This window comes from Babylonia areolata, chromosome 18 (assembly GCF_041734735.1).
Source record: "Babylonia areolata isolate BAREFJ2019XMU chromosome 18, ASM4173473v1, whole genome shotgun sequence".
Classification (NCBI taxonomy): domain Eukaryota; kingdom Metazoa; phylum Mollusca; class Gastropoda; order Neogastropoda; family Buccinidae; genus Babylonia; species Babylonia areolata.
The window spans coordinates 46,006,974-46,033,508 of NC_134893.1; the positions used below are offsets into that span (position 1 = coordinate 46,006,974).

Sequence of the window (26,535 nt, forward strand, 5' to 3'; positions counted from 1 at the left end):
TATTGTTTGCTGAACAGTCTGTTTGGGAGAGGGATGGGGAGTGGGATTGGGTAAAGGGGAAGTTCCAGAGGAGGGAGTTACAGAGGAGGAGGTTCACCGCTTTTCTCGTAGTGATCGCATTCTAGTTCTTGTAATCCTTTGTTTCTGGCGATTCTTTGTTTGTATGATGCAGCCGCAATATTTCCCCCTTCTGAAACGCCAGCATAAGAAAATACAACATACATTTTTCTCATCGAAGGTATTCTTGTTTTGTGTGTGTGTGTGTTTTTTTAAATATTTTTTTTATGTTGTTGTTTTTTAACATGTGGGAGATAAAATAAAAATGAGTGTGTAACCATTCTTTACGAAAAAATTGTAAAATTACTTTTCGCCAGTGTTATAAGCTGTTCCTGGTGTGCATACGTGAACTTCAGAATTAATTCAGAGTCTGAGAGAAGGATGTAGTGGATGGAGAGTGGGACGCCAAAGACTAAATGCCTGAAAGGAAAGGAAAATCCATTTGAAAACAACCCGTTTTCGGACGTAGTTGCCGTTCGTTTTCCCCGGCCCCCACACAGAACAGCATTTCCGGTGGCCGTGCACACTACAAGGCAGATGCTGATGGCCCCTCGCGGTATGCCCAGCATTGTGTTAGCCTTGACTGCCTGCCTGCCTGACTCATTCACGAGACCGTAAACAACCTGGATAGGATGGAAGACATCCAGCAAACCTCCGCGCGCACAACAAGGAACAGCTGAGGATCGCAGCCATACCAGAACACACTGCTGCTGCTGCTGCCCCGTCCGTTTATCTACACAGTTCCGCTTCCGGGCGAGGGGTAGGGGAATCTCACGACAAAATCCCCACTGTGTGTGTGTGTGTGTGTGTGTGTTAAAGCAAAGAAACCCCTCCTTCTCCTCCCCCTGCTTGTGTATCAGTAGAGGCTACGTTCACTCAGGTATGGGTTAGGCAAGGTGGGTTGTGAGGGGGGGGGGGGGGGGGAGGGTGGTGGGGTGATCTCATGACAAAGTCCCCACTGTGTTTTTGTTACAGCAAAGAACCCCTCAGTCTCCTCCTCCTGCTTGTGCATCAGTAGAGACAACGTTCTTTGTGTATCGGTTAGCCCAGGTATTTAGTGCTTCAGTGTCTTGAGAGGCTTGAGGGGTTCCTTGGGTGTGGTTGGCGTTACTTTAGGACGTTGGAAGGCATGTCCACTGAAGGTAAATAATTAGTTTCGATTTGGCTGCAGTTTGATTAGAGATGTTCGAGCGTACTGACGTTTCGCACCATTCATTTACACAGGACCATGTTTACCTGGGTAAGGGGGGAGAGTGGGTTGGTGAGAGAGGGGAAGGGGGGTTTGTGTGTGTGTGTGTGTGTGTGTGTGTGTAGGTAGATGCCTGGTCCACGCAGTAATTAATAACCCAGCCGCACTGTCAGGATTTCATTAGCCTATGACGTAATGTGTAAACAGACTGCGCCAGTATTTCCATGTTACCATGAGTTCACTGTTGGCTGGGTGTTGACGGAAGCTGTCAATTAATCAGCAGCTGGTGGAAGGGGGGTTGGGGGGGGGGGGGGAGAGAAACCCGTGTGCAGTAAGCGAACCTCGGCAGATTTGCAAGTAAATGATTGCTTTGTTGTTGTTTCACATAATAACTTGAAGAAGACGACCGCATGAGAGAACCCTCCATGGAAGTGCCACTTTTGCATGGGACCATGATTGACAAGAGATGACCCCGTTTTCAGTTAAACGCGGTACGTAAAAATCACTGACGTGTCTTAACAAAGAGTGACGGTGCTGTGACAGTCCATTTTAGATTGTGGCAGTAGAAGCAAGTTAGTAAGTGACGTTGTGTGGACAGTCCATTGCGTTTTGAGGCACGGCTTTTAAGCTCTGATCTGTGCAGGCTTACTCTTTGTCTTGTCCGGAAACAGTGAGAAAGGAGACGCCGTTTTCTAGTGTGGGGGTAGGGGTAGGGGTGGGGAAGCTTTTTTTCAACTCGACTGATTGTTGTGTGATTTGGTAATTGAGACAGATAAGATTAAGAAGATTAGGAGAGAGGGTGTAGGGGGGAAAGGGAGAGAGAGAGGGGCGGAGTGGGGGGGGGGAGGGGAGCTAACGTGGGGGGGGGGGGCGTATGAGATGTTAAATTTTAGTCACAGTATAGGTAATGTCTATTCGTGTGGTTGTAATTGTCGTTATTGTTATCATCACCATCATTATTTAGAGCGAATGTCAGATTTTCATTATTTCCAGCTTGCTGCAATAGACGGGTAGGGTTGGTGCCGGATGTTTTACGAAGCTATATATTTGAACTTTTGTGAAGATTGAAAGCCAGACAGGTACTTGACATTTTTCAGTGGTTGAATGGGAATTATGCTGCTTTGAAGCTCATGTTGAGGCGTTGGACGGGTTTTCAAGACTTCATAATGAAAGAATTGTTAATTTTAGAATTCATAATCTGACTTGATTTTATTAGAGGCTTGTTTCACATATGGTATTAAAAAAAAATCAGGGCGCGTCCACACACACACACACACACACACACACACACACACACACACACACACAGATAGAGAGGGTCAACGAACGAGATAGTGAGTGAAAGGCATGCGAAATTTCAACACAAGCCAAGAAAGTCCATTCGTCCACCCCAGCCCCCCCAGCGCCAGTCAGTCTATGCTTACAATCTGGTGTCTGTGCAGCAGCATGTAAATGAACGGGAGCTTAATTCAAGTTGCTGGAGGGGCCCTAGGGGAGGGTGGGGGCTACACAGTGTAAACGGAGGGCAGGGAGGAGGATGGAGGGGGGGTGGGTGAAACGTTGTGTGGCGTAAGGGTATCATGACTAATCTGCTCTGAAAGACATCCTGACGTCAAGAGAGGCCGGCATCACGTACATGTGCCGGCACACACACACACACACACACACACACACACACACACACACACACACACACACACACAGTCACACAAACACACACACTGGCAAAGCAGCAACACTGGGAAAGAATGGGAAATTCCTGCTGGGGATAAGCTTGCATACAAACGCACGCATGCATGTACGCAACCACATACGTACACACACACACACACACACACACACACACACACACACACACACACACACACACACACACTCTCACTCACTCACTCACACTGACACACGAACGCGCGCAAACGGATGTTTCAAGATTATTTTCATTACTAATTTTGAGAATCTGGTATGCTTTTAAAGCACTTTACCTGTAATCTGGTGGTTCGGTTAGTTTGTTGTTTTTTTTCGTCTGGTGTCATAAAAAACACTGGTTTTGCCAGTGTGCGGCGTGCGTTTTTTGGCACTGGCACCGTCGGCTCGCACCATGCAGCTTTCAAAAATGTGCTGACTTTTCAGCTTTCTGTTGAAAATCCCACTGAAAGTCTTTGCTGCTTTTCTTTTAAACAAACATTTAAGGCATTGTGTTTTTGCGTTATCAAAATAATCAACCAAGACAGCTCTGTAACTATTGCTGCTGCTGTCATGGTCACGATTTTCTGTACTTCTGTACTGGTCATGATTACAACTACCTAGAGGTATCTCTGTAATCCATTTACAGTGAAAGCCTTATTTTGCTACAATTTTGTTATGTCTATTAAACAGATTAGGCGGGATAAAGTGAACTTGAAGGAATTGAATAAAACACAATCACACCGAAAGCATTTGTTTTCAAATGCACAGCCTCTGTTTCTGGGGTCTCTCTCTCTCTCTCTCTCTCTCTCTCCATGGAAACACGAAAGTAAGGTTGAGCGCAATGCAGGCAGGCGGCCTGTATAGATGCTGATGTGGGTACCTGAACGTGTGTTGTGTGAGTCGGAGGCTGCAGCTGTGACCAGGTGTATTGTGGATTGGAGGGGGTGTGGGGGAGAGGGAGAGAGAGAGACACCAGCAGCGTGGAATATAATAACACAATGTTCTGGCTTGGGGCTGTGCTAAAAAATAAAAGAAAATAAATCGTGTTTTCCTATAGTGGTATGTAGCCTCTTGTTGCAAGTGTGTGTGTCTGTGTCTGTGTGTCATTAACTGTTAGGCACGCAGCAAGTTCTGATCGTCGGTATTGATTAATATACGTATGTGAAAGCTTATCAAGCTGGATTTGTGTTAATTTCGCTGTCTCGCGAGAGTTGTGTAGTCATACAGTTCTGTTTTTTTCTAGGGTCAAGGCTGTTGATTGCGGTTTTGTCCATTGTTGCTACTGGTGTTTGATTGACTGGTATTCATTACTGGAGGTATGAGATAGAGGACTGGATGGAGGGAGGTGGGGGGGGGGGGGGCGGGGAGAAAGAGAGATGGGGATAGAGGGGGTAGTTTATTCACAGTTACCATCGCTGAATCGTAATCGTGAAACTCCGAATGGAATCTTCCATCTTCGCCACATAATATTTTCGTGTACTTGATTTATGTTTGTTGGTGTTTTTTCTTTTGTTGTTGTTGTTTGTTGTTGTTTTGTTTGTTTGTTTTTGTTTTTTGGTGTTTGTGTGTGTGTGTGTGTGTGTGTTTTCCATGACTGCAACACAAAGAGCTTTTTTTTTTTTTTTTTTCTTTTTTTTTGCCAAGAAGATTTCGTCTATCCAGAATCACGCCTTATGTTGTTATCGTGTAGCTGATTAAATGCGATATTTTTTAGCGATGTTGAACCACTTGTTGTGACCTCACAAGTTTCTCGCTTTCAAGTCAAATCAGTTTGATATCTTGTATGTTAGCCAGAGTGATGATCTCGCTGTGATGATCGATTATAGCATGTGTACTGTGTATCAGGGTGACTTTTGATATGTGCTCTTCAGTTTCAGCCCACTTCTTTTACATGGAAGTGTGACAGACACACACACACACACACACACACACACACACACACACATACGCACGCACGCACGCACGCACGTACATATCGATGTGGCGACACGAAGATTAACCACAGGGGAAGGAGATGCCTCCCCGAGTGATATCTTTACTATATGTTGCGTTAAAAAAACAAAACAAAGTAACACCACCACCCAAAAACAACAATAAAAGTCAGAGGGAACTTTTAAAACAAAATTTCTTCCCAGTTGAATGACGCCAAAATACATTGACTCGACTGTACGAGGCGGTAGGATCGGCCCGTAGGTAATGATGCTCCCATGACTGTGCACCTAAGCGTTCCCAGATGCAGTAAAGCTTTTCATCAATTTGAAAACTGTCATCTCTATGTGACCACCATGCAGTACGTGTCAGTTTTTGCTGCACTGCCGTATCAGTTTTTGCTGCACTGCCGTATCTCCACCACCACCACCACCACCACAGCGGAGCGTCTGCCGTGCCGTGGAATCCCAGGTCCAGACTAGACAGCTAGTGCTATGTTTACAACGCCAGGCTGGTGCTGCTGATTGTTGGTAATTGGGTGTGCCAGCGCGTGTCCGGGCAACGAAGCATTAGTTCATGAAGGGGGCACACCACGGGGGCTGGTATGGGGGGTTGGGGGCCGGGCGGGACAGGGCGTATCGATTGTCTGATGCACTCCCATCTCTGTCTGTATGTCTGTCTGTCTGTTGTGTCGGTGTGAGGATATGAAGTTAGCCCCAACTTTTCGCCGTTGCCTTGAGCCCTGGACCAGCCGCCATTCGTCACGTCGTTGGTCATGTCCAATTGGCTGGCTGCATGCATGCACGTGCAGTCGTACTGATCACGGCGTTGTGGGACTTCTGGGCTGGTCCGTTGTATGCATGTTTCCTCTTTTGTCACACGGACGTGCGGATTTGCTGTTCTATTTCGTTACGTAATTTGTCACACACACACACACACACACACACACACACACACACACACACACACACACACACACACACACACACACACACATTATTTTCTAATATTATGCCTGCACTTTGCATCAGTTGCCCAACATTTAATCTCCCACCCACCCCTCTCTCTTTCTCTCGCTCCTCCCTCCCCGCCCCCCCCCCCCCCCCTCCGCCTGTCTCTCTCTCTTTCCTTCTCTTCCTTCTTCTCATCCGTCCCCTCCTTCCCTTCCTCATTACTTTCCTCACTCTATTCTGTTCCCATCAGCCCACGCTGTTCTTTCCTTCTGTCACAATTCACATCCTCTTTGCCCATTGTCTTATTTCGTCACTTGATCTTTCAATGTTTTGATCCCCCCCCCACCCCCCCCACCCCCACCCCCACACCCCTAAGAAACAGCGAAAAGGATATCAAATGTAACTCGTTGTCATTGTCAGGATACTGTGTGCAAAATATTAGTATAGCCCTGTCTTCGCCGGCCCCACCATGACCCCACCCTCCAGCCTTCCTCTCCTCTACAGAGAAAAGTGGTCCACTAGAGAAACCTGCCAACACTGTAGATATTTATCGTTTTCTGTTTTGTTGCTTTTTTGTGGTTTTTTCTCTTAAAGAGAAAAGAACATGGCGTCGCTAATACATAGCTCGGATTTCGGGATGTCGGAGAAAAAAATTTGCTGCCATTCCCACGAACAGCGCTTCTTTTTTTCTTTCTTTTTTTCTCCCTTTCTTTTTTCTTTCTATAGAGGACATGAACTGGAGCAAATTAGTTCCTTCACAAATGAGGCAGAAGTGGACACGAAGAAAAGGGACAGCCAATCACAATGCTCACCACTCCAGTCCTCAACTTGCAAGCCAAATTATTGGGGGTGCCGGCGGGTGGTGGGTGCCTGCAAAATTGGCGACAGACAGAAGAGAGAGAGAAAAAGAGGGGGGGGGGGGGGGGGGGGGGGGGGGAGTGAGGTGGACGAAACGTGCCCAAAGGCTATTTTGAGTGGCCACCACGTCTCTCTCTCTCTCTCTCTCTCTCTCTCTCTCTGTCCCCTGTCCCGCAGTGATGATAACTAAGAGTGGTGGCAGAGGAGGCGCCTGCCTGATGGCTGGTGCTTGCTTCTTCTTTCTCACACGGGCTGCCTGACTGACAAGGCCGATCAATAGCCCAGCAAGCCCCGGCCGTCCTGACCACTTGCTGTCCCCCTCCTCCTGCTTCACCCCCCATTTTCTGTTGTAGTTCCTCTCCCTAGTCACCCCCCGTCCTGTCCCGTGGCCACGGTGTTGTTGCCGTGTCATCATTATCACTTCATCGGTGCTTTGGCTCAGGATCCAGACTCTCTCTCTCTCTCCTCGTTGTTCTCGTTACATCGTTTGTGTGGAACTTCTGTCCTACTGAATTACGAGGTGAGAATACTTTCGGGTCTTTAGCTTGGTTCTGTTTCATGTTGTTGTTGCTGCTGTTGTTGTTGTTTTTACACTGTTTCTGAGAGGTGTCGTTTCAAGGGCAGTAACTTCAGTTTGCTTCTCGCGTTTCATTTGTTTCACTTTGATAATTTTCATTATTATCATTTTGATGCCAGTCCGTCAGTCGACATGCGAAAGATTGCTGTCCTGGAAAGTTGCAGGAATCGTTCTCATTTGTTAAGCGAAGATAACAGGTGTCTACTTAATACCATTTTATATACATTGCTGCTGAACGGTTAAACCTGCCTGTTGTTTGCATACTACGAATATTTCTGTTAGGAATTCATTCGTCACTATTTACCGCTTCGCTTCTTCTACATCCCCCATTCCCCGTCCTCAACTCCACCACTGTGTATATGAGAATGTATCAGTGCTGTTTTCGAATGAGAACGGAAAGAAAGAAGGGAGTTATACAAGCAGTTCGTGTGGCAATCACGTTTATACCAGTTCGCTTTCTCATGCATCTCTCTCTCTCTCTCTCTCTCTCTCTCTCTCTCTCTCTCTCTCCCCCTCCTCCCCCACCCCTCCGTTCGATCACTGAAGATAAGGTGAGTGTTGTGTGTTGGAGTGGGCGGGGAAGCAGAGAGACTTGAATAGAATAGATAGCATAACCGCATTAAAACATGTTTTTGATACTTTTCCTATGGTTATTTCTCTCGTCGTTTATCTGGTGAAAAAAGAGAACTCTTTTTTTTTCATATCCGAAGTGTACGCGAATTATGCCTAAGAAGCTGAAGAACTAAGTCATCCGACATGAAGCGTGGACCAGTAAAAGAAGACTTGGTAAGCGTGTATGTAACACTGGGATGCAATCGATTGGCTGGAAGAGGGAGGGGCGTACGTGATGTAGCTACGGAGGTGCCTGGTGCTGCCTTCCAGACTTGTGGGACGTTGAACTGGCCGGGGCAAAAAGTTTTCGGTGCTAGAGTTTTGGGCACTGAGCCAAGAAGAGGGGCTGAATTTCCCCACACCCCCTGGAGGGCTGTGTAAGTCAAATACATTGTATTGATCTATTGGGATGCTGAGGGCCAGTTGTCTGGTTGCGGAACGTATATATATATGTATATATATATATATATATATATATATATATATATATATTTATCTCCCTCGTATATTCCCATATCTAATGTTTTTGCGTTAGTTAAGATTCCAGGTCATTTCTATGTTAATGTGTTCGTGACAGTTGAATCCCATGGTATTCCTTTCTTCCTATATATTCATGTTTTTTTGGTAGTTTAGATTCCATCGCCTATTTTTATGAATTGCGCAACGCATAGTTTATTGTCTGTTCTCTATCTATTCATGTTTTCATGACAGTCGGATCTTGCGTAATCCAAAAGATCACTGATGGGAGGAACACTCAGAAGATTGCTTTCTGTCTGACTGGAATCCACGGGGGAGATGGTTATTTGCTGAGGTTTTTGTTCTTTTGTTTTGTAGTGTATATTTGTTGTGGGTTTTTTGTTTTGGTTTTTGTGTGTGGGTTTTTTGGGGTTGTTGTTGTTGTTGTTGTTGTTGTTTATTTATCTGTTTACCTGTCAATTTGTCCTTCCACATCTACTTATCTGTCTGTCTGAGTATCCATGTATTGATATGTCTATTTTTATGTCTGTCAACATGTGTCAACAAACCCACCCATCCATCCTTCCATCCATGTATTTCTCCGTTTTCTGTCTTCGTTTCTTGTTTAGCTACTGATTCGTTGCCACATATTAGTTAAGCTTACTGCTGCATGCACTATGCCCGTCTCTGTTTCTCATCCCGTCTCTTCTTTGTCTGTCTGTTAAATGAACCATTGTGTGTCTCTGTTCTCCGTTTCTCTCAGCACACCCAAACAGAGATTTGTTCGGGGAGGAGGGATAGCCGCTTGTGACATCCCATTTTGTGCAGCAAAAGACCCCTATATACGTATGCATTATTTGGGGCTTCGGTGCAACAGACGATAGGGATCGTGCTGGTTCTGACATGTATCATTCTTCATCTCTGTATATGTGATAGACGGCGCTGGGGGGGGAGGGGGGGGGGGGCATCTGCTTCTCCCCTGCCTCCTTCCCTACCCTTTCCTCTTCCTCTTCCACCCCCCCTCCCCCCTTCTCTCTCCCTCTGTCTCTCTCTCTCTCTCTGTTACTCATTCACTTGCTCAATGGTCGCCGTACGCATGCGATTGCTTGCATATATCGTGTGCGAGAACACATTTAAGCGTTATCTACTAGGCCGTAATATAGAATAACAGTTGTGGGACATGGTAACTGGTTGTGACTTTTCCTGCAGAAATATCAGTCTTTAGGCAACATACTTACACGCTTGTTGCTCTTATTGATCACGTCTGTCGTGTTGATTAATCTTGAAAGATATATACATATATATGTGTTGTGTATGTGTGTGTGTGTGTAATTATGATATGTCGGTAAGCACCGAATGCCATCACCAGCGACAACCGGTGTGGGAGTATACAAGGAGATGAGTAACCAGGCACGTCTTACAGGTGAAGAATTAGGAGGAACTTGTCACGACCCTCCCTCCCCCACCCTCCCCGCCCACCCGCCCCATTACCCACACGCGTAATAATGAATTCAAGTGAGAGAGATGGTGGTTGGAAACTAAATTCTTCGTGTCACTGAATGTCTGTCTGTCTTTGTCTCGGTATATATGTCTCTGTGTCTGTCTCTCTTTCTGTGTCCCTGTCTGTCTCTCTGTCTCTGACTTTACCTCTGTCTCTGTCCCCCATTCTCGCTCTGTGGCCGGGTGTACGTGCAGTGACTTCCGTATGTCAAGAGCCGTGGGCAGTTCGTGATGCGCGAACATTTTACGATAATGGATGTAACCTTTTCCTACACCCAGTCCTTGGCAAGAGTATTTCATGCGGTGTTTTTCTTTCTCGCTTTCATCTTGTTTTTTCTTCTCCCTCTCCCCCCCCCCCCCCCCCCCCTCCTCCAAATAGACTTGTTTTTAGATATTGTCAGTGTGCTTCACTCAAATGATCTCTCTGTCTTGTCAGTCTGCCTCTTTACCTCTCCCCGTCTCTCTTGTCTGTCCGTAAATTCCATTCTGTCTCTCCCCGCTTTCTCTTTTAATATATACCCCCCTCTCTCTCTCTATCTCTCTCTCTCTCTCTCTCTCTCTCTCTCTCTCTCTGTGTGTGTGTGTGTGTGTGTGTGTGTGTCTTAATAACCCATGCCGTTTTAGATTCAATTTGCTTGTGTCATCCAGAAATGAAACTGTATTGTGCAATGTGGCGTTATACATTTACAATGCCTTAAAGCGATTGCGTATTGCTATAACTTAGATCACAACATCAACATAGATTGTCAAATACAATAAGCATCTGAAGTGTAAATGTTAAGCAATGTGTTTTTGAAAAGTGTTTGTGTGATTGATATAATTGTGACTTACCCCTTCAGTAAGGGGCTTAGGCCTAAATCTGAATAAACAAATTTCGTATTCGTATTCGAATATTTCGTATTGTCTCTGTCTCTCTCTTTCTGTCCATTCCACTATATCTGTCTCAATCCAATTTCTTCCGCCTCTCTTTCTCTCTCTTACAGTCTTTCTCTCTCCCCTTCCCATCTATCCCCCTTCTCTTTCTTCCTATCTCAGTCTATCTCTCTCTTCTCCTAAAATATCTCCCCCCCCCCCTCTCTCTCTCCGACGTGCGTAATAGCTGAGTGGTTAAAACGTTGGACTTTCAATCTGAGGGTCCCGGGTTCGAATCTCGGTAATGGCGCCTGGTTGGTAAAGGGTGAAGATTTTTCCGATCTCCCAGGTCAACACATGTGCAGACCAGCTAGTGCCTGAACCCCCTTCGTGTGTATACACACGCAGAAGATCAAATGCGCACGTTAAAGACCCTGTAATCAATGTCAGCGTTCGGTGGGTTATGGAAACAGGAAGATACCCAGCATGCACTCCTCCGAAAATGAAGTATGGCTGCGTGCATGGCGGTGTAAATAAACAAAAAGGTCATATAAGTAAAATGTTACATGTTTCTTTGAGTGTGTATGTGTGCGTGACTGTAACCTGGTTGAATGACACAGGAAACGAGTGATGAGCGCCCAGTAGTAGCTGTCAGCCGGGTCTAGCCAGGTAGGCAGCCTGTTGTGCAAATGACTGCGTGTTTTGAGCTGTTTGAGTGTTTTGGGTGTTTTTGCAAGCTTTGAGCTTGGTCTCCGATTCAAGATGGGCGCTATAGGAGTGTCCATGTCATCATCATTATCTCTCTTTATCTCTCCCACTTTTGACCTCTTTCTAGGGGCCGGAGGCCTAGAGATTAAAGTTTTTGTTCTTGTTCCTGTTCTTGTTCTCTCCATCGCTCTCTCCCATCTATCTCAGTCTCTGTCTCCCCCTTAACCCCTCCCCCCTCCCACCCTCCTCTCTCTCTCCCATTTCTCTATTTGCGCATGCTACGTCTACAACAGCTGTAGTGCGACACAGTCACAATGAACGACGAGTGATTTAACCCTGCTGTAGCTTGCCATTTTCCCTGTCAGCTGTGAGTGAGATGAGGCACTTCATGTCTCCCCCCCCCCCCCTCCAAATCCCCCCCCCCCTGCCCCCTTCCCCCGCCCCTCCATCTTCTCTCATCAACACCAGAGGCTCAATATGTGGATGGGTTCGGGGAGAAGGGGGGTCGGAGGGGTGGGGGGCTGGGGGGCATTATAAAAAGAAAGAAGAAGAAAAAAAGAGAAAAAGTTGTGACATCGGGCGAAGTGACCGGTGAGAGTGAGAGGGCATGCACCTGGGTGACTGGGAATGCTCGCCGAACGATTGAACTTGGCTGTAATTTGCAACGATCTAAATTTAAAAAAAATTTTTTTTCTTTAGAACCCCCCCAAAAAAAAAGAACACAAAAAAACAACAACAACAACGACAACAACAAAAGTGAATTTCGGGAGACGGGGACGTTCCCTTAATGGGATTTTTTTCCCCACGTCGTTCTTTCTGTTTTTTCTCTCTGAAGTGTCATCCCATGTTGTCTCGGTCTTTGTCGTTCTCTCTCTCTCTCTCTCTCTGTCTCTCTCTCTCTCTCTCTTGTTTTGTCTGTCTCTGTCCCAGTTGACAGGGGGGGGAAAAACCGAAAAAACAAAACAAAAACGAAAAACCCTGCATGCAGGGAAAAATACAAAAAAAGGTGGCGCTCTCAGTGTAGCGACGCGCTCTCCCTGGGGGAGAGCAGCCCGAACTTCACACAGAGAATTCTGTTGTGACCAAAACTGGCAATACAATACAATTCAGTCTGCCCCCCCACCCCCCTTTGGCCTTTCTCTCCTTTTTGTCTCTGCCCTCCTGCCCTCCGTCCCATCCCCTTCCTTAAAAAAAGAAAAAGAGAAAAAGAGCAGCTGTACATAAATCACACACGCATTCATCAACACAGATGCCCCCCCCCCCTCTCTCTCTCTCTCTTCCGCTCTCTCTCTCTCTCTCTCTCTCTCATCTATTCAGAAGCATGACTGTACCCCCCAACCTACCCAGCACTCACACACTTAACAAGTACACGCGCGCACACACATACAAACTTTTACACACAGCACGCACGCGCTGGCGCTCTCTCTCTCTCTCTCTCTCACACACACACACACACACACACACACACACACACACAAACTTTTACACACAGCACGCACGCGCTGGCGCTCACACACGCACACACACACACACACACACACACACACACACACACACACACACACACACACACACACACACACACACACCATACCACACACGACACCACATCACGTCACATCTCACCAAACACACACACACACACACACACACACACACACACACACACCATACCACACACGACACCATCTCACGTCACACCTCACCTAACACACACACACACAATTACTCGTTCTCACAGAGATGCCTCAGGTCAGAGCATGAGTCACACACCACAATACCGTCTTTTTTAGGAGACACAAGATCCAGCTACCTTCACCGAAATGTCTTTCTTCCTTTTTTCTTTTTTTTCCCCTTTCATCCCCTCTCCCTCTGTCTGTCTGTCTGTCTGTCTCGCTGTCTCTTACATACTCTCTGTCGTCTGTCTGTCTGTCTCTCTCTCCCTCTCTCTCTCTCGTGAAAGATACTGCTGCCTGCCGCTGCTTCTTTCTCAGTTTACAGGCAAGTGTTTCCAGCCTCGTCCTTTTATCAACCTTGTAAGATGATGATGATAAGATCATCCGTGGGAGAGGCTTAGCACAGCCTATGGCTCCAGTGTCCATCACTTCCTCATAGTGATCGTTTTCCAGGAGACCTAGTTTCACCTTCACTTCACCGGGCCCTCCGGTACGCCAAGAATGTGTGTGTATGTGTGGGGGGGAAGGGGGGGGGGTTGAGGGGTGGGGGGGGGGGGAGGTGGCAGGTGTTGGAAGGAAGCCCCGCCGGCCGTCTCCGCCAGGTGTAAGGCCACGAGAATCCCCGCCCCCTCCGCCGCCCCCATTCTCTCTCCCAATTTCCTCTTCAGTATGTCGTTTCCTTCCTTGGTATGTCTTGAGCATCTGGAGATTGAATTGAATCAGATTTCCTGCCCAGGTTTACACTTTTTTGGAGATTGAATTGAATCAGATTTCCTACGCAGATTTACACTTTCTTTCTTTCTTCTGTTCTTACCAAGAGAGAGAGAGGGAGAGAGACGGAGACAGAGCTCTCCGAACTGGGAAACAATGTAATGCAAGGTCAGTGTCCAGTTTCCAAAGGAGGTACGTAATGCATCCGATACGCACAAAATGACGTAAATAAAGACAAAAATTGACCTACATTTAGTGGCGGGTGGTGAAGGGGAGAGGGGGGCGGAGGAATCGCAGCTAAAAGGCAAACACAGATTTATGGTTTTTGTCATTATCCGCAAAGTAACTTCTATTCTCTTTTTTTTTCACATATGTATTTTTGTATATCTATGCATCAAAGATGCAAAGCAACACGAGAGAGAAGAGGAGACGAGACGGTGGACACAGGAAGGATTGAAATCATCTTGACTCCACAGGAAATGTGAGAAAAAAAAAAAAAAAAAATCATATCAACCCACACCCTAGCAGGTGGGTCGAGTTAGTTTTAGAACCTTCCAGGAATAAGTTAACTTAACCTCCCGGCCCCGTGTTTATCGTCTTACATCCCTCTCAGCACCTCTCCGACCCCCCCACCCCCTCCCCCCTCTTCCCACTTTTCCCCTCCCTCCTTCACCCCACCCCCATCACCTGCTCGTCCTAGATCCTTCCAGCATGTCTTGGACCACTATGGTACTTTCTGTTCGCCACGGTGAGGCGCTGATTTTCACGGGATATGTTAGATAAAAGTGTTTGGTTTAGAAGCTTGTGTGGTGGGCCAGTGTTTTCCTTTCCATTTGCCCCGGACTATCTGAGTTTGTCTTCTGTTTATATATATATATATATATATATATATATATATTTGTATACATGTATACATACATACATACATACTTATCCACTTACTACGAGCGTGCACGTACACACACACACGAACGTGCACAAACTTGCATGTTGCGAGTCGTCAAGAAGCTAAGCATTTGTTTTGATAATAAAATGGAGATAAGAAGAAGAAGTAGACGACTTGCATGGAAGAATTGTATTTTGTTCGGGCTGGTTCCTGGGACAATATTAAGTGGTGTGTCCAAGATTTGCCTTCTATAAAATATTGAGGTGGTGGATATATATTCTGAGGTGTATGTGTGTGTGTGTGTGTGTGTGTGTGTTTTGCTTGTTTGCTTTTTTTGTGATCATACTAGAGGGAAGAGAACGAAGAAGAAAATGAAGAAAAAAATTAAAAAAAAAGAATAATAACAATAGGAGTGCAGTGGGAGGAGGGGGGTCAAGAATGAAAGGGGGGTGGGGGGGTGCTAATTGCTGACACCGGGAAGCCGCCATCACCGGTTGAAATAATGAGTGGTCTGTCTGGCCGATTTTCTCTTGCCGGCCCTGTCCGCTGAGGAATAGTTGGGGAGGGGGACAGTTGCTTTACCGTACACCTTATATCCCCCCTGACGTACCTGTACTGTACCAGGAAACAGTCAGCAGTGTATCAAAATAGCCCGCCGGCGGCACACGAAGAATGAGATTTGTCACAGATAAGTGTGAAGACACCGCTGACAAGCCAGCCAGATACAGACAGGAAGAAGAGCGGAGGGGGTATGTTGGTTTCGATGTCAGCATTTTTTTTTTTTTCTTCTTTTTTTGGCCTATGTGGTGGTGGACTTAATATATATAAGAACATCCAGTTTGACACTCAATGCGTTGAACAGCTTTAAAGATTTTTGGAGAAAAAGTGTGTTATACGTGATACGTCGGCTTACACTGTGTTTGTTTTTTCTCATCTGTCCATCCGAATGACCGTTTGTTTTTACTTTATTAAATTTTTTATATTCATTTTCCTTGAAGGTTTAGTAGTTATCTACAAACAGTTTTATTTACTTAATTATTTTTATATTATTTATATTATTTAAAAATAAAAATAAAAAGATTAAAGAGCGCCAGCAAGCTGTCAGGTCGTTCAACGTCCATAATAATTATGGTTTTCTTTTTTCTCAACGGTTCTTTGACTAGCTCAGTACCTGGGTTCTTCGACTGATGTGAGTGATGTGGCAGGATGTTTTGGGTTGTTGTATGTGTGAGTGTGTTTGCATGTATGCCAATGTGCGTGCGCGCGCGCATGTGTGTGTGTATGCGTTTGAGTGGGATAGTTACCGGAAGTTAAAGAGGTGGCGTTGTGTTGAGAACTTGGTTCCATTTATATGGCGGATAACAATTGTCGAGTGCTTGGAGAGGTGTGTTATTTTTCAAAAAGGGTTTTTTTTTTTTTTTTTAATATATATAGAGAAGATAGAAGGAAAAGAACTTAGGTGATGTTACTTAATCTATATACTTTGGTTCTGGAGGGACGACGGTGGTTGCCAGTGTCTTGGATTTCTCTGTGTGTCTTATGTTTCTGTCCATTTTCTGTCTCCATCTGTCTCTTTTCGCCTGTCTTTATGTCGTTGTTTGCTTGTTTGTTTGTTTGTTGTTGTTGCTTTGTTGGGGTTTTTTTGTTTGTTTTTTTCCTGTCTGTCTCAGGTTGTGTCAGTGTCTGTCTCATCTCATCTCAAGGCCTGACTAAGCGCGTTGGGTTACGCTGCTGGTCAGGCATCTGCTTGGCAGATGTGGTGTAGCGTATATGGTTTGTCCGAGCGCAGTGACGCCTCCTTGAGCAACTGAAACTGAAACTGAAACTGTCTCATCCTGTCTGCTGTCTTACCTGTGTCCGCTTCCTCGACCCTTGCCAGTACCTGACTCCCCCCTCCCCTCCCCTCCCATTCTCTTTCTCCCTCACTCATTGTTTTCTCCCCCTCTCCCACACTCTCACTCTCTGTCTCTCTCTGTGTCACTGCCTGTATGTCTCTGTCTCTTCCCCTCTGCCTTTCTCCGTCTCTCTCTTTCTCTGTGTGTATCTCTGTCTCTCTAAGGTTGAAAAATGTGTTACCACAGAACATTACATCACGGGGTGGCAATTTTACAGGAGGCGTCCCTTTGTCTCTGTCTGCCTGTCTGTGCATTTGCTTGTCCCCCCCCCCCCTCCTCCCTCGTTCCCTCCCCGCTTACACTCCTACCCCCCTCACCGCCCCCCTTTCTTTCACTGTCTCACTTCTCCAACCTTGTTTGTTACAGTATGCGTTACCCACTATCCGCGCCAAGAGAAGGTGTATGGTTTTTTGTTTGGCATTTTGACGTTTAGTTAGGCATCTCAGCCAGCATCTCTCTCTCTCTCTCTCTCTCTCTCTCTCTCTCTCTCTCCCCCCCTCCCTCCCTCTCTCTCTCCCCTCTCTCCCTCACCCCCCCCTCTCTCTCCCTCCCCTTTCTCTCTCTCTCTCTCTCCCCCCCCTCTATCTCTCTCTCTGTGCCATGCTCTAACCGTTCAGAAAAGTGTGAGGTGCTTTTGAACTGCCTCCAAGGGACATGACTTTGAAGTCAGGGGAGAGGAGAGCAGAGATGAGTCAGGACAGGGATGGCTGGATGAATGGATGTTTGCAGGATGATAAGGTATCCTGCTGAGTTATAAAGAACAGACTTGAAGCCGTGCATCACCTTATCACTGATGAGGCTTGAACCACAAACCTAACATGTAGAGAGCGACGACCGCTTTTACCGTACAGGCGTAGGCGTGGGCGTCAAAGTGATCCCGTTCAAAAAAAATAATAATAAAATAAAAATCTTATCTGAAATGTCAGATGGGACTACTGCCACTGCCACCACTAACCTATATTTTTATGTTCCTCGGGGATGGATGGATGGATGACTAGAGAGAGAGAGAGAGGAACAGAGAGAGAGATGTGACCTGGCATAATTTATGAATTGGACAGGAAACTCAGGGAGGTGATAACGCCATTCATGCTGTATCAGTTGCTTCCTCTTGCCATGTTGAGACGGACGGCTGGGTCTGAATTTCGTTGAGATGTCTTGCTGGCGTGTTAAGTGTTAGCAGCAGCAGCAGTAGCAGTAGTAAGCAGTAAACTGTAGCAGTTACGAGGCTTTGTTCGTTAGCACTACTGTTTAATTTAAAGCTTCCGATTCGGTAATGCTGTTTATGCTTGCACTATGTTTAAGAACGTTTTCTTAATTGGTCTTTCGTGATCGAAGACTCCGCCAGTGTTTTTAACCCTGAAAGTTTAAGGTATAGTTATATTTTTTAGCATGCTTTCGGTCCTGATATTATGTCGGTCAGCAATACCGTCACAACGATACTAGAAATGTGTGTGTGTGTGTGTGTGTGTGTGTGTGTGTGAGAGAGAGAGAGAGAGAGAGAGAGAGAGAGAGAGAGGGAGAGAGAGAGATCTCGAGGGATAGGGCGGAAGAGAAGGCGAAGAAAACCACTCCTATAAACAGTTTATGACTGTTCCTTCCGTTTACCATCCCATCTCTTTAAAACCAATCAACACATGCTCGCACTTTTTTTTTTTTTTTTTTTTTTTTTAAATTTCTCTTTCCAAAGCGACTTTTCGTCTTGGGTCTTCTTCTTCAGTTCTTTTTGTTGTTGTTGTTCTTGTTCTTGTTCTTGTTGACTTATTCCTATTGTAGTTGTTTTTGTTGTTGTTGTTGTTGTTGTTCTTCTTCTTCTTCTTCTCCTCCTCCTCCTCCTCCTCTACGTCCTTCCGCTGCCCCTAGATTCAGACCACTCCTCCTCTTCCTCCGCCTTCTCTTGCTCCTCGTCCTCCTTTTTCTTCTTCTTCTTCCTCCTCCTCCTCCACTACGCCCTCCTCATTCGCATCCTCCTCCGCCTCTTTTCTTCATCTGCCGCCAGACCCTACAGTGTGTCGCCCCTCCCCTTCCCCCCTCCCCTCTTCCACCCCCCAGTTTCCGCCAGTTTAGTGTTCACCTGAGCCCTTTCACCTGAGCACAGCTCGGCGGCGGCTTCAAAGCGTTATTAGTCATAGCGGTGGCAGACAAAGGCTGGCAGGCAGGAAGGCAGCATCTCCAGGCAGTGAGTGGAAGGAATGGAAGGGAAGGAGCACCACACTAACGGAGTTGAGCAGATGGCCCGTGGCAGCAAGCCCAGCCCTCGAAATAGCGGCACCGGGTCGGCTTGCTGACAAGAGAGAGGAAAGTGTTCGCACTGACAGTCATGCTATGTGGTGCGCCCCATTTACCTAAGAGTACTGTTATATGGGCTGTAGGCCATCCAAACGGGTTGCACGTGTGTGTGTGTGTGTGTACGTGCGGATGATCTTGGCTTGGGTGCCAACAAAACAAACGTGGAAAGTGTTGGTTAGACTGTTTTTTTTCCTCTCCTCGAGTAAATTCGCCAATCTCTCTCTCTGCCTCTCTCTTTCTCTGTGTGTGTGTGTGCGTGTATGTGTGTATGTGTGTGTGTGTGTGTGTGTGTGTGTGTGTGTTGATTATTATTCCTTTTTAATGTTTCATGATATCATCAGACAGTGCTACAGTAATGCGTTGATAGTATGGATAAGTCCGTCCCAGGGGAGTGGTAAACATTTTGGTGGGCCGTCATTTAGGAAATGGGGGAAAAATCGTGGATCGAAACGGTTTTTGTTTTCACACATGTGCGTGTGTGTCTGTGTGTGTGTGTGTGTGTGTGTGTGTGTGTGTGTAACCTGGTGTGTTACTGTGTGTGTTACTGTGTGAGGGGATTGTAAGTAAATAATAAGGTTGAAGAAAACAGCAGCAACGTTTGGGAACGGAATTTGCTCAGTTGATATCGTTAAATGTTTTATGTGGTGTCTGTTTTTGTGTGTCTCCGTTTCAAATAAGTTAGGTGTATGTGTCAAAGACTCTGGCAGATGCTTGTGTGCGTGCGTGCGTGTGTGTGTGTGTGTGTGTCCCGCGCGCACGCTCTCCTCTTCATATTACTCACAGACACTTACTAATACGAGCGGCAGGTGAGCCAGCAGTCCTCCCACGATGACTGAAGTGGTGGAGGAATCTGACAGGTGTACGCCCTTCCTACCAGCATGCCTACCTACCTACCTACCTACCTACCTGCCCGTGTGTACCCTTCCCACTCCGTCCCAACACTGGCTCCTTTTTTTTCTTCTTTTTTTTTCCGCCCCGTTTTTCTTGTTCAGTACGATCCGCGGGTGGGCTAAGCCTTAGGCCTTCTACACATAGGCTGCGTACAATCGAGGCTTCGGTTGTTGCGTGATGGTGATTCGATAAGGAGGGTGTGCATGAGCACGACTGTCCATTGTGAGCCAGTTTTTGCGACCCAGTGACTTCAGGTGAACCGTGTCAGAGAGGTTAGGGTGTGTTGTATCGGGGCACTAACAAAAAGCTTGGTGGTGCCAGTGTAGTGAGGAGGAATCGTATACAGATGTATATATGTATTATACTGAAGTCGCAGAGTTGATGAATAGTAGGTGGTTCGTTTGTGTGTGTATATTTGTGTGCGTGTGTGTGCCTCAGAGGTTTGACGTGTCACCATGAAAAGAGGTATTATTTGTTTCATCATCTTTTAAGAAATTTTTTTGTGTGTGGATATTATTGTCTTATTTTTTAAGTATACGTGGTTTAGCGTCTTCTTATAAGTCTGCACACACACACACACACACACACACACACACACACACACACACACACACACACACACAACACAACACAACACACACAATCGTCATGTCAAACTAAATGACAGGTTTACTCCCACAGTGAAACGAACCGAGCGAGAACTATCAGTTTACCAATATCAGTTTTCTCCGGTTTCGCAGCATTGTAAAAAAGGAAATTTCGATCCTCTCTTCTGCAGTGCCACCTCATCTTTCCTCTCATCGCCCACTCGGCCTCTATACCCCATCGAGCTCCAGTGCTCCACCCCCACCCACCCCCACCTTCCGTCCCCTACAGCTCTGATTCCTATCAACTTTTTTTTACCTGTGAGCTTGAAAGAACTGCTGTCTGCTGGTGTCTCGGCCCAAAGTGACGATGTCCGTGATGTTAACGTGATGCTTTTGAAGTGATGCGTTCGTGATGTATTTGAACACGGGGAGTTCGAATCTTATCTTGGTCTGATGATTTTTTCCCCCCCTGTGTTCTCTGGTGTGAAGTGTGTTTCTGTGCTGTGACCCACTTGTGCGTGTGGGGGGGGGGGGGAGAGAAGAATGGTAATAAACTCTCTGTGTTGTGTTTGTTTTTTGTTTGTTTTTTTGTTTGGTTTTTTTCTTGTTTTTTTTGTTTGTATGTTTGTTGTTGTTTTTGTTTTTTGTTTGTTTGTTGTTGTTTTTTTTGGGGGGTGAGGGGCGTGGATGGTGGGAGGGTAGGGGGGGGGGGAGAGACTGAGGGGTATGAGTGATGAGGAAGCATGTTGAAAGCAGACGCCGACGTTTAGTGTGAGGATGATACTAATTAGTCATAGAGCTCAGACTTGGTATGCCGACAGCGCAAGAGATGGAGGGAGGGAGGGAGGAAGGGAGCTCGATAGAGAACGACTGGATAGTATAGGTTCGTTCATCACTCACTCACTCTTTTTTTCCCCCCCATTTCGCTTCCTTCACACAGTGCAGGCATCCGGCAGTCAGTCGGCGTTCTCTCAAGTCTGTTCTGCTTCTCCAATCTGTGCGTGCTAACCTCCTCCCTTTGGGAGGAACTTCGTGACTAATATTTATGAGCATTAATGAGGGAATTTTTTTTTTCCAACTGTAGCTCGCCCCCATCCCTAGTCTCCACCCTCGCCCCAAAGCAAATCAGTTTTTTCCCTCATGTCTCTTTCTGTCTGTCTCCCTGAATCCCTGTCTTTGTCTTTCTCTGCCTCTCTCTCTCTCTTCTCTCTCTCTCACTCTTTCTTTTTCTCCACACCTCCCCTCTCTCCCTGTAGTTTTCTCTCCCTCTCTCTTTCCATGTAATTATCATTGAATATAAAGACAGGTCTTGTGTCACTTGAAAAAAGAAAAAAAAATCCCCAAAATCCAGTTCAATCTGCACACGTTTGATGATGATGTGTATGTATACATATATTCCAGTCTGTGCCTTGTTTTCTTTTCTGTCGTTTCTGGGAATTTTCCGGTTCCACGAGATCGATATTTACATGGTTTTTTTGTTGTTTTTTTTTTCAGCCCCAATATGGATCATCTCTCGTCGGCTGAGCGAGAACGTTTTTGTTTTAGATATTCAAAAAGATAATGATAAAATAAACAAATCCCCAAAATCCAGTTCAATCTGTACAAGTTTGATGATGATGTGTATGTATACATATATTCCACTCTGTGCCTTGTTTTCTTTTCTATCGTTTCTGGGAATTTTCCGGTTCCACGAGATCGATATTTACATGGGTTTTTTTTTTTTTTCAGCCCCAATATGGATCATCTCTCGTCGGCTGAGCGGGAACGTTTTTGTTTTAGATATTCAAAAAGATAATGATAAAATAAACAAACTAAAACGATGCATGCAACTGTCTTTCCACGTTGAAGCAGCCTATTGACGGACAATTGTGTGTGTGTGTGTGTGTGTGTGTGTGTTCAGATCAACCCTAACAGCAAGGCGTACAATGAAGGGGTGAAGGTGGGGGACGTCATCAGTGAGATCAACGGCCACAGGACGCACGGATTAAACTATGCCGACGCCCAGCAGCTGATCAAGAACTCCACGGAGCAGCTGCTGCTGCAGATCTGCAGGTAAAACTCTTTAAGAGCTGTATTGTATGGTGTTTGTGTCATTGTATTTGTATCGTATCGTATCGTATCATATCGTAACGTGTATCATATTGTATTACGTTTTTTTTTGTTTTGTTGTTGTTGTTTGTTTTTTTGGGGGGTTGTTTTTTGTTTGTTTTTTGTCACACCATTTTTTTTTTCTGTGTGAAAATCGGGTTGCTGTCCCTTGGGGAGAGCACGTCGAATCCGCAAAGTGCAGCAGAGGGGGCGGAGGGTGGGGGAGATGAAGATGGGTAGTGCTTGTGTGTGCGTGTGTGTGTGTGTGTGTGTTCTTTTAGTCCTGCAACCTGCTTACGTATGCGCGAGTGTGATGAAAGTTTTATGTGTCCGCGAACACCGTCGCGTTTGTGTGTTTTTATATGTAAAGGGGGCATGCGGGTAGACGTGGCAGTATGTGTGTGTGTGTGTGTGTTTTGTGCGCGCGTGCTTGTGTGTGTGTGTGTGCGAGGTAGAGAGAGAGAGAGGGAGAGAGTAACCGCACCAAGAAATTCTTACCTAATGTCGCTGCTTTGCCTACGTATATATACATATACAATTATGCTTACACACACACACACACACACACACACACACACACACACACACACACACACTCACAGAGAGAATACGTGATGCCGACCTCTCTTAGGACGTCACCCCATCGAACAACGAAGTCTTCACAACAACCAGACCCAAGCACAGAACACCTTCACCTTATATCATGGACGCAAGGCAGTAGGTCGTTAAACTGAGCTGTTACCTATCTGCACCTACCGGGCCTGACTCGTGACGTCAGACGTCTTTCAAGGCAGATGAGTCATGATGAGGACCAGAGGCCAGTAGCGCTATGCCACACCATTTTTCATTCCGTCCATCCCCTACCCCCTCTCCCCCCCCCCCCCTCTCCCCCCCCCCCCCCCCAACCAACCTGTCACCTCCACTCTTCTCTTTCGAGGACCTTCAATCATATCAGGCCGTCTGTTTGTTTGCTGCTGCACAGATAGCTACCAGATTTATATGAAGCGTAGACAGCCTGGCTGGCGCTAGGGTGTTGAAATTATTCATTCCTTCACTCTCTCTGGTCTCTCTCTCTCGCTCCACCCCCCCCCCCCCCCCCCCCCCTTTTTTTTTTTTTTTTTTGTGGTTGGTTTTTTGTTTTCTTTTGTTTTCTTGTTTTGTTTTTGTTCTTGTTGTTGCTTTTTTCCCCTTCTTTTTCTTGTTGCTTTTTTCTTTTCTTTTTTTCCCCTTTTTTTGTTGTTACTTCTTCCCCCCCCCCCCCCCCCCTTTTTTTTTTTTCGTTGTTACTCTTCTTTTCCTTTTTTTTGTTTTTGTTGTTACTCTCTTTTTTCCCCCTTTTTTTGTTGTTACTTATTTTTTTCATTTTTTGTTGTTACTTTTTTTTTTTTTTTGGTTGTTGCTTTTCTCTCTCTCTCTCTCTCTCTCTCTCTCTCTCTCTCTCTCTCTCTCTCTCTCTCTCTCTCTTGTCTGCTGTCTTTGTCTCTGACTGTGTGCGTCTGTAAGTGTGAGAGTGAGTGAGTGTCTGATACTCTTCTCTCTCTCTCTTTACGTGCGTGCGCACATGTGTATGTTTTCTCTCTCTCTCTCTCTCTCTCTCTCTCACACACACACACACACACACACACACACACACACACACACACACACATGTATGTATATATTCCACGCACTCACCAGAAATTCTCTCCCGAATTGCCAGAAGCCTCAGCATCATTACAGGTGCTGACAGGCTGGCTGTCAGGCAGTGAGAGGAGAGAGAGCAGCCACCTTTAGATCACTCTCTCCTCGTATCGTCCAGGGTCTCCAGAATAGAACTCACAGTTAATATAATGGACCAGGAAACTGGTGTTTGGGGACTGCCAGACATGCCTTCTCATAGGTCTACCAGAAATAATATAAAAGTGAAGTCTTCTTGGTGAAAAGTGGCATCTATACACAAGTGGCCCGTGTTAAAAAAAAAAAGTGCAATAAGCGGTCGCTTTATTCTTGGATAGACAACTGAACTGCAGAACTTCAAGTGGGCTGAACAAACAACCCATTCCGCGAATGCTGTTGTGCAGGCCCTTTATTCTTCCACGTGGTAGTGCATTGTTGTTGTCTGTGTTGCATGTGGAACGCTCAACCGGTTGGCCGTAAAGGTTTATGGGGTGTTGATTTATTTATTTATAAGGATGTTTATGTCGTTGTGTTTTGATATTTAGGAGAACATTCCTGTGTTGTTGTTTTTGTTTTGTTTTGTTTTTTGTTTTATACTTGTGACTAGAGCGTGGAATGCCTGTGCATCACTTTTCGCTGATTTTTCATTCTTTCTTTCTTAGTTTCCTTCTTTCGCGAGGAGTGCGTGTGTACCTTTGGCGTGTTGCTCTTTCTTTCTTTCTTCCCTTTGCGTTTCTTCACCGCTTGGTTGTGATTCTCATACCTGTTCAGCGAAAGATTTAGATAAAGAACGTTGACTTTACAGCGGTGAAGAATCCAGAACTGAGCTCGACTTGTTGATTTTATACTTCACGTGTCCTGTTCGAGTTAAGATCCCCCATTCGATTGGCCCCCACCTTTTTATTATAGAATTCATGTGCACCTGTATGGTGCGTTAATGTTAGTTTGTGTAAAGTTGTAGTCATTTTGTTTCTTTTCTGAGTTGCTTGGCGTCAGATGCGCCGTTTCTTCAACAGCAAACTTACACCCAGAGCTATAAATGCTGCATGTTGATTTCTTGCGGTATCCTGTTTAGTCAAGATTCCAATCTTCGTCCACTCCCTTCTCTGTCTGTCTGTCTGTCTCTCTCTCTCTCTCGTTCCGTGTGTGTGTGTGTGTGTGTGTGTTTATGTGCTCACGCACGCGTGCGTACTCACACGCCTGTTCGCACGTTTGCTGTGTTTTCTCCTAACGCCAGTAAATTGCCTGTGAATTGAGGAGTGGAGACAGGAGGCAGCGATTCCTCCCAACTTCTACGGAGAGCCAGGTATGTTTTGTGCGGAGCGCGCAAAAAGAACAAGAGAACGTAGAATGAATCTTTCTCGTGGTAGGTATATATCTCTCTCCAGCGCGAAATAAACCCCGGGCCATCTGTACAGCTGTTTTCAATGGACTTCAAAGTCGTTGAAGCGGGATGCTGATAGCCTGTGAGCTGAAGAACATATGCATGCTTGGTGCAGCCCCGCTTTTTCATCGCCTGTTTTGTATACATATGATTATATGATAGTCAGTCGTGTCCGACTATGACCTTTAGAACCACAGAGGAGGTAACTGCTGTCTCGACTATCTGGGCTAGAATTTGATTATAGTGGGGAGAGTGTCTTGCCCAAGTTACGTCCGTCCAAGAGGGTTTTTGGACAGTCAGCGCTGGGATGGTTCCCAAAAGGCCAACTAGCCCCCAAGGCTGCAGCACAAAGAGCCAGTGCAATCTTGCCTCCTAGTTTGAGAGTCACAGTCCTTCACAAAATACTAAGCTGTAAATGACTTCCCATTGCAATGGAGAAACCATTGATCATACAGCTCTCACTTTGCTGTTGGCGCAAATGTAAGGTTTTATATAAATAGCACTGCGCTTACTGACTCCGTGTCGAGTCGTCGCCTCTGTCATTCATCTGATCGGGTGCAATTGCCTGGAACAGCCCCGTTGAGGGAGGGACCGTGGCTGGACCACTACCACAGGTCAGTCAACCACATGATTGGCGGGACTGCTCCGATTCCGAAAGCAGGGCAGAGATTAAACGCGCTACAGTTATGTGAAACGTGTGTGTGTGGAAGGAAAATAGAACGAGACAGGAAAAGGGGGGTGGGGGGGGGGGGGGGGGGCAGGAAGTGGGGAGGAGTCTGATTTATTTATCTCTTCTCTCACCTGTCTCTTCCACTCACTCTTTGGGACTGAGACGTAAAAATAAAATGAAAACTTAAGATTTTTTTTTTTAAAGGGGTTAGGTCACGTGTTAGGAAACGAGCAATGTTAGGAATGGGGTGTGTTGTGTGTGGGTGTGGTGGTGGCGGTATTGTATGCGTGCACGTGCTTTTTGTGGTAATACGGACAAAACGACCGCACAAACAGGCACACACGGGCACACACAGAGAGAGAGAGAGAGAGTTAGAAACAGACAGACAGACAAACAGGCAGACAGACAGACCGACCGAGGAAAACGAG

At 46.0% G+C, this 26,535-nt stretch overlaps 1 protein-coding gene across 1 annotated transcript in view; it reads left to right on the forward strand.

The window, feature by feature from the left end:
* Positions 1 to 26,535, forward strand: part of LOC143292838 (PDZ and LIM domain protein 4-like) — a 92,140-nt gene that overhangs the window by 35,630 nt on the left and 29,975 nt on the right. Inside the window, exon 2 of the mRNA XM_076603454.1 lies at positions 22,210 to 22,361. Coding sequence (XP_076459569.1) covers positions 22,210 to 22,361 — 152 coding nt within the window. The remainder of the gene's footprint in view (positions 1 to 22,209; positions 22,362 to 26,535) is intronic.